At 47.3% G+C, this 17,031-nt stretch overlaps 1 protein-coding gene across 3 annotated transcripts in view; it reads right to left on the minus strand.

Moving 5' to 3' along the window:
- LOC111951412 (putative adenosylhomocysteinase 3) overlaps positions 1 to 17,031 on the minus strand; it is a 40,736-nt gene that overhangs the window by 11,050 nt on the left and 12,655 nt on the right. For 2 of the 3 annotated variants that reach the window (XM_023969481.2, XM_023969483.2), the window contains exons 2-3: positions 2,804 to 2,912; positions 452 to 595 (exon numbers count right to left, since the gene is read on the minus strand). In XM_023969481.2, the coding sequence (XP_023825249.1) occupies positions 452 to 595; positions 2,804 to 2,912 (253 nt within the window). Of the gene's footprint in view, positions 1 to 451; positions 596 to 2,803; positions 2,913 to 4,439; positions 4,543 to 17,031 lie in introns of those variants that run through there. The other variant, XM_023969484.2, reaches the window with a different exon arrangement.

The following is a 17,031-nucleotide window of genomic DNA, read 5'->3' on the forward strand; positions in this document are numbered from 1 at the left end:
TGGTCTGTCTGTAGTAACATAATTGGGAGTTACGTGGGGTCAGCTGTACAGACAGCGCTGGGGTTGTGTGTTGAGTAGTAGACAAGGCAATGTATGATAAGCAGTACAGACACGTGGGACTGTGAGTGGTCAGTGGTGCAGTACAGACACGTGGAACTGTGAGTGGTCAGTGGTGTGTCCTGTTGGGTTTCAGCAGAGGATGGAGTGTCCCATCACGGTGTGCTCAATTGGGTATTTAGTGGGAGAGGCAGGCACCCCCCCCTGCTGTTTATCTCACAGGCTGGGAACATACGGCCACTGAGCACACAGCCCTGGAGGAGATGGGCTGTCAGCATGGCACACACACACCCAACACAATCACACACGCAATCACACCATCAGAGAATCAGTCTCTCTCGATCGGTCTCTCACACACTTGTATGCACACACCTCGTCCCTAGCCCTAGCCCACCTTGCTCCGCGATCTCGATCTCCCTGCGTCCGAAGTCGGCCTGCTTGATGTTCTTGATGCAGAAGTCTCCGTTGCCCTTGGAGTTCTTCTGCTGCTTGTCCCGAGGAGAGGTCTCGTCGTCAGAGCTGTCCGTGTACGACGCAGCTGAAAGAGAGAGCAGGGCAGAGAGAGGGGTCAGATGACAGGACACGAGCGCGCAACATGTCTACGCACACTCAACAGCAGCACACGAGCTGCACGCACACCCACACATTATACTGCACATTCACCATGACCTCAGGATATAGACGTTAAACTAAAAACATACGTGACAGGACCACACACTAGGCCACAATCTACTCTGACGTCCAAAACAACTGCATAGCTCACATTATGAGCTATATCTCGGGACTGAGCCCCAGGGCAGAATACACCTGCTCAGCATGGGCGTCTACATACTAGGTTCGGTTTGATCCTAGTAGAACTTGGCTAGGTGAAGTGAACATCTGTGCCTCGCATTACTCCCTTAAAAAGACCTTGGCTTGAAAAACAAGGAAAAAAAGCGGCAATGGTACTGTTTGTCCATCTTGAGACGCCATAGCCAGTGTACACTTCCTCAAAATAGTCTGAATTCATTTAAGATAATTCAAGACATCTGTCGTTCATTTTGCCGTTTTTGCCGAGGAGATCTTAGTCACGCAGGTTGACATTAACTTTTGGTTAGATGCAGTATTTCTCAAGTGAAAAAATGTGCATGAAAACGAGTCGTATCTCGTCGAATGACAACAAACACTCAATTGAAGAATCCCTGCGGTCGACCAATCACCGACGTCGTGCGCGCGAACAAACGAAAAGAAGAAAGAAAAAAAAACTATGCTGAAGACCAATACAAAACAAAATGTCATCATAATATATCTACGAACTGTTTCGGATGGGAAGCATGCGGAGGCCTTAAGCCGAATTACAGCTCTCCCGCAGTGTGTGTGCGCTCAAGCCCCAGGGCTGGGACAATGAGGCTGGGACAATGAGGCTGGGACAGAGAGCACGTGAGAGAGAGAGAGAGAGAGAGAGAAAGAGAGGGGGAAAAAAGAGAGAGAGAAGGGTCAGGGGGGACCGTCGGGACTCTGACTCTGTTCCCTCTTTCTTTCTGTGGGAATAATTACAGCAACCACAGAGCTGAGGGTTACAGTACAGGGGATCAGGAAAGAGAGGGAGAGAGAAAGAGAAAGGGTTGAGAGTGGGGGGGGACAGAATGCAATGAGGTACAGTGAGAGGACAAAGAAGAAAGGAGGGAGAGAGGACTTTTGAGGCATTTGGGCGAAGCGGCCGGTGAGTGTCTGTGCGTGACATTCAAAAAGACGAGGGACAGCCAGGTAGGCTGAGAGTGACATCTCTTCACAAGTGGCAGAATGAGAGGCCAGAGTCACACCAGGGACATGGCATTTCACACTTCTCTCCTGACAAACATGTCTCCCTACCAGATTAACTCTGGTTGTAAAGCAAGGGTCACACCCTTTTTATGACACGCAGGGCTGACAGGCCCCTCCTCGTCCTACTACAGAGCCATTCCCAACGCTTCAGTGGAAAATGTCACCTCTCCTCTCTCTCCCTTCCCTTTTTTTCTCCCTCTCTCTTGAAAAGGGGCCTCTAGGAGCCCTGGGAACAACCAGGAGTGTGACAACCAGGTGACCAGGACTACTAGTATAGTGGGAACGTTGCCTCTCCTCTACCTTTCTCTCACCCTTTGACTTTCTCCCCCCCCCCCTCTTGTATGGACCCCAACCTTACATATATAAAAAAAAATTTACACTGGCCTGCCTGCCTGAAAAAAAAAATACTGATCTCAAATTTTCACAAGGACATTGGTGTGTGTGTGTGTCTGCAAGTTATTATTCACTGGAACACAGCGTTAGAAACTAGAGAGAACACAAGCAGCTCTCTGTGGCCTGTATCGTCTCATCTTAATCCAGTTACACGTTACGGAGAACAGTCCTGCTCCCCCACGTGTCTGGGAATAGACTCTTACCGTGTGATACTGGACACTGTACCTGGGCTGTGATTAGAGTTAGGCACAGGGGGTGTCGGGGGGCTCGTGAGTGTGTCAGGTGTGTGTGTGTGTGTGTGGAACACAGCGTTAGAAACTAGAGAGAACACAAGCAGCTCTCTGTGGCCTGTATCGTCTCATCTTAATCCAGTTACACGTTACGGAGAACAGTCCTGCTCCCCCACGTGTCTGGGAATAGACTCTTACCGTGTGATACTGGACACTGTACCTGGGCTGTGATTAGAGTTAGGCACAGGGGGTGTCGGGGGGCTCGTGAGTGTGTCAGGTGTGTGTGTGTGTGTGTGTGTGTGTGTGTATATTCTCGGTACCTGAGCCGTAGCTGTCTGTGGAGGACTGGGAGATGGATCGGGACAGAGAGCGGCGGCCGATTTTGGTGGGACGTTTGTTGAACTCTTGTTTTTGGTCCGCAAACTGGATCTGCTGGCAGAGGGAGGAATGAGACCACAACGCCCACACAGGCACCAATGTCCAACCTCCAACACCCAGTCCAAAACAAAAACTCCTTCCCTGATAAGACTTTTTCCCTTGTTGGGCCCCTTGTACATCTTAAAAGGTATCAGATGGGCATATCCTAAGCAATGAGATAACCGTAGCACTCAAGGCTATGCAGAGTTTCCACATCAGGTTCTGTAAGATCTATAAAGGGGTGTGGGGGCATCAAGTGTCCATGGGTTAGGGGCTAGTGATTGATTTAGCACAACAGTTCATCCCTAAGGTGAAATGAGCCTAGTCAGCTCACCACGAGACTCTATTTACAGTGAACAACCACTGGTTAAAAATCGCAGATTTATCTGCAGTAGCATTATGTAAGACCTACATGGCCAGAGCCAGGGAGGCAGCTTTGGTTAGGATGGAATACGCTGCTGGTAATATTGATGGATTACTTACTGGTGCCATATAACCGGCAACAAGGACACAACTTAAATGGAAAAATCGAATAAAATGATGTGACCGTGATAAAACGGGATGTAAAAAAAGATATGAATCTCCGTGGCGTAGAGCGGTATTATTGAATGATTATTTAACGCTGTACAAATATGTTCAAAATCACTACAAATATGATCCCGGGACATTTCAAGATAAAAATAGCAGTTTTAAAGCACCAAAATAATTGAAAATCTTAACTACATTAACAGATTTTTTTTTTCTTTAATCCTATCCGGTTTTCCAACCACCTGGACTACACTGCAATGCGTGCAAACACTCAACTTCTCATTCCAGAGTGCAAAGCAAAGCGTAAACAGTCGAATGAGTGTGTGCACGCACAAAACGCTGACACAGGACACAGTCACGCCGAAATAAGCCCACGGAGTGTCTGACGCACATCCAGAGTACGAGACGCGTCTGTTCACCTCTCTATACAGGAACTACGGCGTGACTACTGGGAGTGGGAGTGACTCATGGTTGTGCAATCTGAAATTTCACACCACCAACCAGACAGATTGATTCTGAGTCACGGGGTAGACAAAGGTCTTGCATACTCACGATAGAGAGTCATTTTTTTTTCTTCTTCAAAGTATCCACTTGGTTCCCTCATCATGGATTCCTTCCCCTTCACTCAGAGGGAGAAGCATGGCTGGTGCTAATGCTTTTTAATTGGATCCCCATTAGCTGTTGCAGAAGCAGCAGATACTCTTCCTGGGTCCACACGTGGCATTTATTCCACTCTCATTACAACCATGCAGGGTACTGACCCAATGTATATACACAGTCCTCAAACATCTCTCTCTCTCTCTCCTTCTCCCTTACACACCCACAATACAGTGCTCGGACACAAGTCTGCGTCTGCCAACCAAATAAATGCAGAACGAGTGGGAAAAGTCACCGGCAATGAGGCCCAAGACAATGAGATCCACAAATGCCTGTACACATACGTAGATTGAATTTCATTCAGCTTCTACCGAAGCCTGTCAAGTCCCAGCCTAATCCATCCTCCTGTCTTACCTTTCTCCTACTGGGTTCACCTCCACTGTCTTCATCCTTCTTCTTCGACAACATGACTCGGACTGCTGTGAGGTGAGAAACTGTGTTTGGACTAGAGGGGGTGGGTCTGGAAAACTAGCAGTTGTGGGCCTGGTCCATTTATACCCTCTCTTTACCCATGCGGCTTTACCCCCCCGATCCAGCCCTAACTGGTCCGGACTGTCACCCATGTGCTGTGCCTCAGAAACAATGCAGAATTGTTCCCCACTTTTGTTTTTCCTCTCCTCTCTCTACTTGTTTAATTGTTAATTGTTCACAGGCTGGATTGGATTGGGGATTCTTTATCACGGCCAACAACTCTGTGACCCTGAATGGCTCTTGGCTGGGGGACTATTGAGGTCATCCATAGTAGACCGGTGGACCCAGGGAGAAATGGTAGGAAGGAGGATTGCAGAGCTGTATTTTGAGGCGGTGTTACCTCAGAATCAGGGGGATCAGGACAGTGGGTTCTGCCAAGGAGAGACCCTGGGCTGCCACCACTGGGACAGACAATAGAGACGTTGTGTAAGTGACTGGGCCCATTCTGTTTGTGTGAGACCAAGGCTGCTGAAATAGAAAATATTGTAGACTAGAAGAAATAGACGCACAGGATCTCTATGGTGGCAGTTTACAACAACCAACGCCCACTTGCCCAGCAGTGAGGGATCACATATCAAAGTTGTGGCTTCATTTCTTACAAAAAAAAATATTATTTGAATCCGTTACATGTTTTAATCAAAGTTCAAACCAAAAGGTCAACGAGGGGCATCAGGAAACTGATTTCAAACTTGGCCATCCGACTTAGTCCTTACGCCAGATCGTCATGCTAGTGCGTGACGGACACGGACTGCTTGGACATGTGCCTCCTGACCTTACGAGTGTCCGGAGCAAACTTCTCTGCGACAGCCGACGCACACACGACCATGGCATCTGGGTCTAAGAGGTTTCATAGGGCAGGAGGAGAGGACCCAGGGTCAGTAAACAAGGCATTGATCCAACAGTCTTAATCAAGGCTTTAGCCCTGTGCGATCAGACACACTGGCTGACTGATGACACATTCCAGGAGAGTAACTAACTGTGTTGGTTATCAATAGGAGATAGAATGCCAAGAACGAAGAACGCGACAATTGATCATCTCCATTTCGGAATATGAATAAAAAAAGGGAGGCTGACATCACTCATTCATATCTTTATGTACATATTATTTTATCCCTTTACACTTGTGTGTATAAGGTAGTAGTTGTGGAATTGTTAGGTTAGATTACTCGTTGGTTATTACTGCATTGTCGGAACTAGAAGCACAAACATTTCGCTACACTCGCATTAACATCTGCTAACCATATGTATGTGACAAATAAAATTTGATTTAATTTGACATGCATGATCACTGTTCGTACATTCAAATGAATGCATGAGCAACCACAGGATTATGAATGAGTTCCATTCAGAATGCTGACGTCCATCCACCACAACATTGAGGAGAATGTTGTTATTGCAGAGAACGTGAACGGATGTTACGCTCCGCAAATCAACTCGTTTCCTCAAATGACCATACGTCGCTCTAAAAGCCTATTCACGCTTGATCCGAAAATTTGGTTGGCGGCTTCGTACGGAGGGTGTGATGTAATTGCGGAGCCTCCGGACGCACGCAGAGGCCAAATCAATCTCCGTACCGCGTCGCCGCACGCCTCTCAAAATGTTGTAACAACGCGGAGGCCTTCGTATAGCTCCGCATTGACATGATTGGTTGGCGGTAGGTGGGGGCGGTACGCCCTGTGTGAACACAAACTCACTTCCTTGACAACTACCTCCACAATAGCTCTGCTCTGCTCAACTAAGCACGAGAAGTATGAAAGCCCTGACGTCTGCGGAGGCTGCGTCGCAGTAAATGTTGTATGGCCACTTCAGATGACGGCTTGACCACGCAGAGCCATTAAAAGGCAGGCCTGCGTGCACAGTGCTCACAGCTGCATGCATAGCATTAGCTAACATGTGAGCGAGAGATGATGGTTATGCAAGAAAGACAGGGAGGGAGAACCACAGATTTCTAGCAGGGTACAGGGTAAACTGCCTGCCCTATAGCAGCATTCTGGCCCGGCACTAGGATTACCTAACCTGGTTAAACCAGACTGAACGCTGTGCCCACCATTGTAGTGAACAGGGGAACGCAGGGAAAACAGTTTGGATGCCAGGCTAAGGATTATCAGCAAAGCATGATGAATGAGCTACCGTTCTAGAAAACTGGTTAGCCTACATTTCCTGCCGAACAGTAACACACACGGATCACAGAGCAGAGGGAGGAGATGTTTAAACAGATTACAGGAAAATATTATTGACTGTAGTCAGGAAGACCATTCATCTTGATCACCGACAAGAGAGCAACCGTGTGGATCTCTCTCCAATGCGGCTAAGGCAATGCCTCATAGCCAGGCCTAATTGTCCACATTAGTGCATGAAATGAATACATCGGATTCATCCTTTTCTATACCACCAGTAATGACTGAAGCAGGATTGGGCTGGGCCATTCCCGCATCCGGGGTGAGACAGGGCAGAGATCAAAGTCGTGGCGCACCACCAATTCTGCATAGTAGTGAATACTAGCCTTCTCTCTCCCTGCAACCTACTGAAGTCTGCATTAACGGTATTAACCTTGCCGCACTGCACAGCACCCCAGCACATAATATAGACATTATTATGCATGTTCAGTGATTGCGAGGCTAATGAGATGTAAATAATAGATGCTAACCCAACACACTGTCACCTCTCAATGGAGCTGGGCATGGCTAGTTGACTGTAGCCTAGAGAGGAACCAGGTCAATGTTGGCCAGCCAGCCAGGCAGAATCACAGGCACACCCATGACCCAAACGACCATCCCGTGCCACATTTACAGTGTCTGGGGAGGACAGGTGCCAGGTGCCCCCTCAGCCCGGACAGAGGTATCTGCAGTGGTAAGGCGGGCTTTTGGTAGTTGTGTAACGTGACTGACTAGCCAAGACCACCAAAGGTGAGGTCTCATTATGCAATAAGGCCCGAGGAAGTGTGCTATATGGCTAAGGGCTGTTCTTAGGCATGAAGCAACGCGGAGTGCCTGGATACAGCCCTTAGCCGGGGTATATTGGCCATATACGTTAAACCCCCAAGGTGCCTTATTGCTATTATAAACTGGTTACCAATGCAATTAGAACAGTAAAAATACATCTGTTTTCATACCCATGGTATACGGTCTGATATACCACGGCTTTCAGCCAATAAGAACTCAGGGCTGGAACCACCCGGTTTATAATTGTGGTTAAATACTTTATTATTATTATTGTGCTCTAGTCAAATATATATATATATTCAGTGGCCAGTTTATCAGATACACCCATCTAGTACTGGTTCGGACCCCCTGTAGCAATGAACGGATGCACCTGGTCAGCAACAATGTTCAGATATGCTGTGGCTTTCAAACGTTGCTCAATTGGTATCAAGGGACCTAACGTGTGCAAGGGGAAAAAAACTCCCCACACCATTACACCACCACCACTAGCCTGAACCGTTGACACCAGGCAGGATGGGGCCATGGACTCATGCTGCTTACGCCAAATCTTGCCGTGACGTAACAGGAACTCGTCAGACCAGGCAATGTTTCTCCACTCCTCAAATTGTCCAGTGTTGGGGATCGCGTGCCCACTGGAGACACTTCTTGTTTTTAGCTGATAGGAGTGGAACCCGGTGTGGTCATCTGCTGCAAAACCCATCCGTGACAAGGACCGACGAGTTGTGCGTTCCGAGATGCCGTTCTGCACACCACTGTTGTACTGCGTCGTTATTTGTCTGTTTGTGGCCCTCCTGTTAGCTTGCACGATTCTTGCCATTCTCCTTCGACTTCTCTCACCAACGAGCTGTTTTGGCCCACAGGACTGCCGCTGACTGGGTGGTTTTTGTTTGTCTCACCATTCTCGGTAAACCCTGGACACTGTCGTGTTTGAAAAGCCCAGTAGGCCGGCGGTTTCTGAGATACTGGAACCGGCGCACCTGGCACCGACGATCATACCTCGCTCAAAGTAGCTCAGGTCACTTGTTTTGCCCATTCTAATGTTCAATCGAACAGTAACCGAATGCCTCGATGCCTGTTTTATATAGCAAGCTACGGCCACGTGACTGTCTGTAGGAGCAAACCATTTTTGTGAATGGTGTACCTAATAAATTGGCCACAGAGAGTATATTAGTCATATTACTATAGTAGTATCCTGAGGCCGGCATATGTGTGTTTGCTCCAGGCCCAGCCTCACTAGGGTCGGCTGCAGGGTAAGCTGTTCCAGGGCGAAGCCACAGAGCTGAGTGATACCCACTAAGCAACCAGCCACCATGGGGTCAATCTCTGGAAAGAGTTCCAGGAGAACAGCGAGGAGAGGCTTCAAACAGCACAAAGCAATAGGCTACAGTCATGAGGAAAATAAACAGGCACAGATGTGATCAGATCTGATACTGTGGAATCGCACCAGGCAGAGTCCATGGTTCAACAGAGAGAATGAAAACAAGACATGGAGGGAGGTGCTGGAGACACATGGGACCAGTACAGGCCTGGGAGGATGATAAAGTGGGTGGGGGTTATATCCTGCCTGTTTGGCCCTGTCCGGGGGTATCATCGAATGGGGCCACAGTGTCTCCTGACCCCTCCTGTCTCAGCCTCCAGTATTTATGCTACAGTAGTTTGTGTGTCGGGGGGGCTAGGGTCAGCCTGTTATATCTGGGGTATTTCTCCTGTCTTATCTGGTGTCCTGTGTGAATTTAAGTATGCTCTCTCTAATTCTTTCTTTCTCTCTCTCTCTCGGAGGACGTGAGCCCTAGGACCATTCCTCAGGACTACCTGGCATGATGACTCCTTGCTGTCCCGAGTGCACATGGCCGTGCTGCTGCTCCAGTTTCAACTGTTCTGCCTGCGGCTATGGAACCCTGACCTGTTCACCGGACGTGCTACCTGTCCCAGACCTGCTGTTTTCAACTCTCTAGAGACAGCAGGAGTGGTAGAGATACTCTGAATGATCGGCTATGAAAAGCCAACTGACATTTACTCCTGAGGTGCTGACTTGCTGCACCCTCGACAACTACTGTGATTATAATTTTTTTGACCATGCTAGTCATTTATGAACATTTGAACATCTTGGCCCTGTTCTGTTATTATCTCCACCCGGCACAGCCAGAAGAGGACTGGCCACCCCTCATAGCCTGGTTCCTCTCTAGGTTTCTACCTGGGTTCTGGCCTTTCTAGGGAGTTTTTCCTAGCCACCGTGCTTCTACATCTGCATTGCTTGCTGTTTGCGGTTTTAGGCTGGGTTTCTGTACAGCACTTTGAGATATCAGCTGATGTAAGAAGGGCTATATAAATATATTTGATTGATTGATTATTGGGTGGGTTGGAGGACTATGAGAAAAGGGAGAGGGAGGGAGAGAGAGCATGTGACAGAACGAGGAAGAATGAAGGCCAGACAGGAAGAGGAATGAACCGTTTGAGGGGGAGGGAAAGGAGGTGAGTGAGAAAGTGAAAAAGAAAAGAAATAGGGGAGGTAGAGAAAGAGTGAGTCCAAGATAAATGTACTTTAAGAATACGTATTACGACACCAGCCTGTTGAAACACTCTGTATATGCAGTTGGAGGATGTGTGTGAGAGGCGTTTGAACTCTGGGCACTCTTTGTACTGCCAACACTAGCTACAGACTGCGCTCTACTCTGGCTGGAGGGCTCATAGCTGGATGGGGAGAAGAGTCTCAGGCATGACTGCACATCAGCTGGATCAGACCAGGAAAGAGACACAAACCCCTTGAAGCAATAACGGGAGGCCAGGACATGTTGAGGGGAAATATTTGCACAATGTTAAAAAATGCCTTGTATTGACACATTCATTGATTTGTTTTTCCACTATTGAATTGGTGCCTCTAGGGCAATTCAACAAGGCTGATTGAGTACCTTTTTACTGATGTGAAAGCATGACTCCCTGTCAAAATATAAAAAACTACACATTCTGTTTCTGGTTCCCACCAATACCTAGGTATTATCTATAGACAATTCTTTAGCTACAATTTAGGTTAGCCTACCTTGTCTTTACTACACATTGCGTCATCCCTTTTTCATTAAAGAAAATGTTTTTCATCAACATAGGAAGGAGATGCAAGATACCGTTTAGCCAAATCCCCAGACTATCCCACCTGCGTGTGGAATCGCTCTGCCTCCGTTCTCCTCTTTCCCAGTCCACAGACTTTCCTCATGGCGTCTTCTCCACTCCACAACGAAGGACTGTATTCAGTGGGCAAACATTAGTCCGACTAAGTTCACTTCCGGTCTCCTTTATTCATCCACAACCAGAACTAACTATGCATTCAGAGAGAGGCACCACAAAACAATGCACCCAGAAGCATTGATAGCAATAATGTACCAATCATTTTGGGCAGATGACAATGATAAGCCTGCATGTGGAGCCCACACTGGCATGACATGCAATATGATTGAGTCAGTACAACGTGATGCCCTGAAGGAAGTTTGAATGCTGAGGAGCAGGCCGTAGTAACAGGAGCCTGGGAACTAGCCTACCCCACATTGGCAGACATGAGATGGGCTGGCTGCTCACTGCTTAGACACTGATCTGCAGTGTGTGTTGGGGCCTGGAGATTTATAATAGAACAGATTCATTCACATCTCTTTTCAAAACACTTTTGAGAAGAGGTGCCTACAATGTAATGATTGACTGCGTGACAACTCGGTCCACTGAAACAGACCAGATCCTAAGATGCTGTCATTTAGCTATTAGAGGGAGTGAGGCATTTAAAATATATATCTCCCAACATCCTCTGCCAATATCCCCCTCCATATCATGTTGCCAAGCTTAACAAACACGGGAAGACAAAACCCAGGGATATTTTTTTGGTCAGTTACCACCCTCTGTGAAGAAGTTTGATCTTTCAAACATTGAGGCAATGAAAATGACCAGAACAGGGATCGAACTGAACTGAGTGAGCTTTGATGTGGTGGGGTTTTCCTGCTTCGGAGACACGAAGGTGAAGTCAGTTGACGAGCTAAAGGGAAGGGAAAACTCCCTAACAGAGTGTTTAGTAAACAGAGGATACTCCAATGGGCCGCCGCGGACGGTGACACGTCTGTGAGAGAGATGACATGGATTGATCGGTCTCTATGACATGGCACAGCCAGGGCAGTCAGGCCTTGGGCCATGCCAACAGGAGCAGACAGGCCATTCCTCAGAGTACTTATCCTCTCAGAGAGCTCACAGATCAATTCGTTACAGCAGAGGAACATTCATGGACGATACAGTAGAGGGGAGTGAGAGAGAGACAGAGAGAAGGCTTATTGTCTTTGATTCCAGGGGAGGGAGGATATCCCTGTGTGTGTGTGTGTGTGTGTGTGTGTGTGTGTGTGTGTGTGTGTTAACTGATCCTTGCATGTGAAGTGTGCATACTCTATTGTGACCCTTGAGCTGTACAGAGACACATCTAGCTGTCTCTTATACACATCTAGATGTGTATAAGAGACAGGTGTGTGTGTGTGTGTGTGTGTGTGTGTGTGTGTGTGTGTGTGTGTGTTAACTGATCCTTGCATGTGAAGTGTGCATACTCTATTGTGACCCTTGAGCTGTACAGAGACACATCTAGAGCAGGCCCTGTGTGTGTGCACTCAGCAGTAGCCTGGACTGCTACAATGTGGATGTTGGGGGAATGGTAGCTTCAACAAATAAACCAGACCCAGTCTTAACTGGGCTATAAGAGGAAGTATGTGATTGAGCTGTGCTTTGGTTTTAAGAGATTCCAAATTCGGTCTTTAGGACGCGGGTTAACCTAGATCTTTAGTGCGTGTAAAATCAGACTGCGAAAGGTAACGAAGGGTGAGATAATTAGGCCTACTGAGAAGAGATTATCGACACCATAAGTCTCTCTGGCACAGTTGAGGAGAGTCTTGGCAGGGTGGGCTGAGGACAGCCTGGCATGAGTGTCCCATTGTTCTCATCAGAACAGTCTTCAAACGATTCAGCCAATCTGCCTCTTACTGCCCATTTTAGCTGATACTGGTCAAAACTAACCATGATGCTACATCCCTTCAAGAGACCCATGGTTCATGAAACCTACCATCGTCATCCACCCACTAAGTCAGTCAGTGCAAAAGAGACATGCAAACTGTTGCAAGGTTGTCAGTAGTCAGTCAGAGGAAGGATGGAAGTGTGTTAATCCTCTCAGACCTCACTCCGACTCTCCTCACAGGGGAGCTGGCTACCTACAGGCAAACAAGTTCTTGGAACAGACCGTCCAGGAGTCCGATGCTTTGCTGCTTGCCGAGATTTAAAAATAATAATAAAAAATAAAATATATATATATTTTTTTATCAGGTCACTGTGACATGGTGGTGGCAGCCTTCGACAGCACAGAGATTGAAGGTCCATTTTATGATTTCCGGTTCTAAATGCTTAACAAAAACAAATGGACTGGCGAAAGATCAAGGTCAGGGATTTAAAATGGAGAAAAGATTAATGGTGGTCAGAAAATCCTGATTGTTCAGAGAAAGAAAAAAAAGCACATCTCATGTGTCGACTGCAGCGGTGAGGTCTGACAGTAATGAATGTTATGACTCCAATTAAAACAGACACACTCCACTTTGTGTCAACATCTCATGTGTCGACTGCAGCGGTGAGGTCTGACAGTAATGAATGTTATGACTCCAATTAAAACAGACACACTCCACTTTGTGTCAACATCTCATGTTCCCGTCCGCCACGCCACATCACTGGCAAGACAGGGCAGGCACCACACCAATCACTGGCTGGCAACATTTGTGACAGCGAGGTTAATGTCTGTCAGCAAACAGGGGAAACAGAGGAACAGGGCACCAGACTACTCCATAGAGACCTGGTATTGAATAGCCTACTCAGCGATCCTGAAAAGACAACTTTCTAGAAACTAGTCTAGGCTTAACAGGACAAGAGCAGAGCACAGGCCATGTCAACAACTTAGTCTCCGACCGGAGTCCTTTTTAGGAGTGTAATTGAGGGAGAAACAAAGCTCCCCTTTGGGACCAGCTGGCCAGGGTGACAGGGCAGGGAACACCCACACACTGCCTGCTCCCCCTCCTCTCAGGGAGGGAACACACTGCTTACCCCTTACAAGAGGAAGTTCTTAGAATGGGACACTGTTCTAACAATATGGATCTCCAACGGGTAATAAGAGCCTAGAAATTGAATATGTAGAATTTCTATGAGTCTGCGGGGTAAGCAGCAACTATTCACAGAGCGCTGAGTGGAGGAACACGTCCTATATTGAATTTTTATTTTAGTCACAATAATACGTTGAGGATCAAGGATACTGCTTACCCAAAGTGCTTTGCGTTTCCACTTACGTCATTCCCTGGTGCTTACCTAAAAGCAGCAACACTCCTTTGCTCTACAGGACCTTCAGAGCAATTGAAGAGGCCGTTCTCGGAGCTCGCCCACTAACACGGCCTCATATACACTCCTTCACACACACCTTTCCCTCATTCACTCGCTTCCGCCAGCCACGTCTCGCCTAACACAACAGACGAGCGAGAGGCCAGGCCACGCAGCGGTCTACCCATTTTATCCAGCATCCCCAGCCCTGCTGTCACGGAACAGCACTCCATTAGAGGACGACTGGATCAAAACAGACCCAGATAATGCAGGACAAAGTGCCCCCTGATTATACTGAGACGAGATACAAAATGACAACAACAAAAAACGTACATAGTGCGCTATTTAGAGAGACTAAATGTGGGGCTGAGTGAACAGATTTGTTAACAGAAATATTAAATCATAGTAGGCCTAGCTCTGAAAACAAATGTTTTGAGTGGAAAATCCTCACAAAAAAACAAGATATGCTTGCAGCTACGAAATGAAACAGTGCATCGTTTGATTGTCCTTTGTACTTCATTTTACCTTTAAAATATGGTTCTCACTACAAAAAAAATATTTAAAAGGGGGGGGGGGGGTTGAGTTTGGAGGTTCAGGGAAGACCCAACCGAGTGTCTACACTGGCCACATTTCATCCATTCACCAAACTCGGAGCAATAATCCATTGGATGAATGGTGGAAAACGAGAGATCCAACAGGATCATCCCCGTCAATGGCAGATAAGAAGAGGGTAGTCTATGCACACTGAACCACAGTGATGATGCAGAGAGAACTCTCCAAAGAGGACTGCTCCGTCCAATCGCTGCACGGAAGTGTCTCGTGCGCTCTTCCAATGGCTGCTGAGGAGGCTGGCGACGTGAGTCAGAGGAGAGGAGAGTGCAGCGCCGCATGGCTGCCCTCGGGGGTGTGACGTAACAAAAACAAAGCGGTGCCCAGCTGATTTATACGCACAGACAAGTGTTCCCATAAATAAGGACAATTAAGACACACATTCAGAAATACATCCTTTAGCACAGAAAACTGCTCTATCACCAGCAGTTGGCTTGGCTTCGAGAATGGACTTGGTGACACTGAAAATAAGCATCTATGTCACTGTAAAGCCAAGCAGGGAAAGCCAAGGCAGGGATTAAGCGTGGCTGCCTGCTACCTACCTGCACATTCAGGAGCAGATATATGTTTGAGTCAGACTCGATCACTGCAAAAGGGGGCTTTCCCATAGCCGCACGCATATTGCCAACGCATGTCTGCCAATGTTCCAACTCAACTGTTGGAGGGTCTGCGTCACTTAGACAAAGGCCACTGTCCCAATCCCTCAGGGTCGTTTTGAGAATCCAATCAGTCTAACCAAACATCCATTGACAGCGATACCACCAACCAATCTCAATGACTATTGATAATGGGATCTAGTGCTCTTCAATCATTTCCCTGGTCAGAGAAACACGATCAATATACCAGATTGCCCCATTCCCCAAATCCCAGCCACACACTCCACTCATTGCTGTTGCCTCTCCCTTCATTAGCCGAGTGTCTATAAATGCAGCAGGATTAATACTGCAGCAGTTCTTCCATTTATGCTTTTTTTGTGAATAAAGCTTTTAAGGATTTAGGCGTTTTAGCTATAAAAAAAAAACACAAAAAAAAACAATACTCAAGGTCTAGGGGTCAGTGACATTTGCAGAAAAAGTAACAGACGGCTAGGCCTGTATCTAGCCTAAACCTGAGTGATAGAAAACAACATATACAGACGGGGGGAAATTTAGAGATTAGTACTCCCACAACAAAGCAGGGGGGGTAAGAAGTGTTCTGAAAATAGTATTGTCTCAATGGAAATGTACAATTACATAAAACACACTGAGGGCGGTTTAGTCATTTTTAGGGTCATGCTATTCTGAGTCTGCCCAGTTTAACTGCGACCGTGGAAGGAATCCAACCATCTGTGAGCTCTGAAAGAAATTACAAAATGTCTGCTCGCGCATTTGTCAGCCTGTCCGTAATGTAGCCTCCCTCGCAAAAGTCGGTGGTTGTGTAATCTGGGCCGGGAAAAAAACAGGCGGTGTCAGAGGAAGCAGGCGGTGTCAGAGGAAGGCCCTAAAAACTGCAGAAGAATCCAGCCACTGACTGTTCTCTCTGCTAGCACGGAATAAGTGGTACCGATGCATCAAGTCTGGAACCAACAGGACCCTGAACAGCTTCTACCCCTAAACCATAAAACTGCTAAATGGTTAACCAAACGGTGTATTATCGGTGTATTATCTATCCTGTTGCCTAGTCACTTTACCCCTACCTAGGCTATATTTACATATCTACTTACATATCTACATGCACATGGACTTGGACTTTAGTCTACACCGGTTGTTTATGAAGAAGGGGGACATCTAGTCTGTTGCACAACTGAATGCATTCAACCCAAATTGTGTCTTCCACATTTTACCCAACCCCTCTGAATCAACGAGGTGCGGGGGGGGGGGGGGCTGCCTTTTAAAATCGACAGCCATGTCCCAGGGAGCATTTTTTGTTGGGGAGTTAACTGCCTTGCTCAAGGGCAGAATGGTAGATTTTTCCACCTTGCCGGCTCAGGATTCGAACCAGCGACCATTTGGTTACTGGCCCAATGCTCTTAACCGCTAGGCTACCTGCCACAACAGCTGTGAGGCGTCAGGATCCGTGTATTACAAGCCAACAGATGCCAATAGTCAAAGCCAGTGCAACAGAGGCTGCAGGTTGAACGCAATGCAACAGAGCTGATTGTAGAGTCAGGCTAATCCAGCTCATAGGAGTCCTCTACCCCTTCGCCACGGGAATGGTCTTTCCCAGTGCTGGATTAGCCTACCGCTGCTTGTGCCTTTTTAGCTCTGGCGGGGAGGAAACCGGGCAGACAGAACAGTGCTTTTTCCTTTGTGAGGGGGCCTTTTGTGATGCCACACTTTTTGAATACAATACTGGCTCTTTGTACAGGGGCCTGGTGTCAGAGTCTGAACGGAATTCCTTCCCTGTGGGGAGGCCTTTGTCAGAGAGATGTACTGTCTGGGGTCTTTCCGATGAGCACTCAGCACTCTGACTCCACCTAGCCCCCCCTTCACTGGTTCTTCATCTTCCTACTCTTCAACTTCATCATTCAAAATGTTTACCTTCTTCAGCTAACGGTTAGCTAACGTATAACTGTCAGAATA

The sequence above is a fragment of the Salvelinus sp. IW2-2015 genome, linkage group LG24 (assembly GCF_002910315.2).
Source record: "Salvelinus sp. IW2-2015 linkage group LG24, ASM291031v2, whole genome shotgun sequence".
NCBI lineage: Eukaryota > Metazoa > Chordata > Actinopteri > Salmoniformes > Salmonidae > Salvelinus > Salvelinus sp. IW2-2015.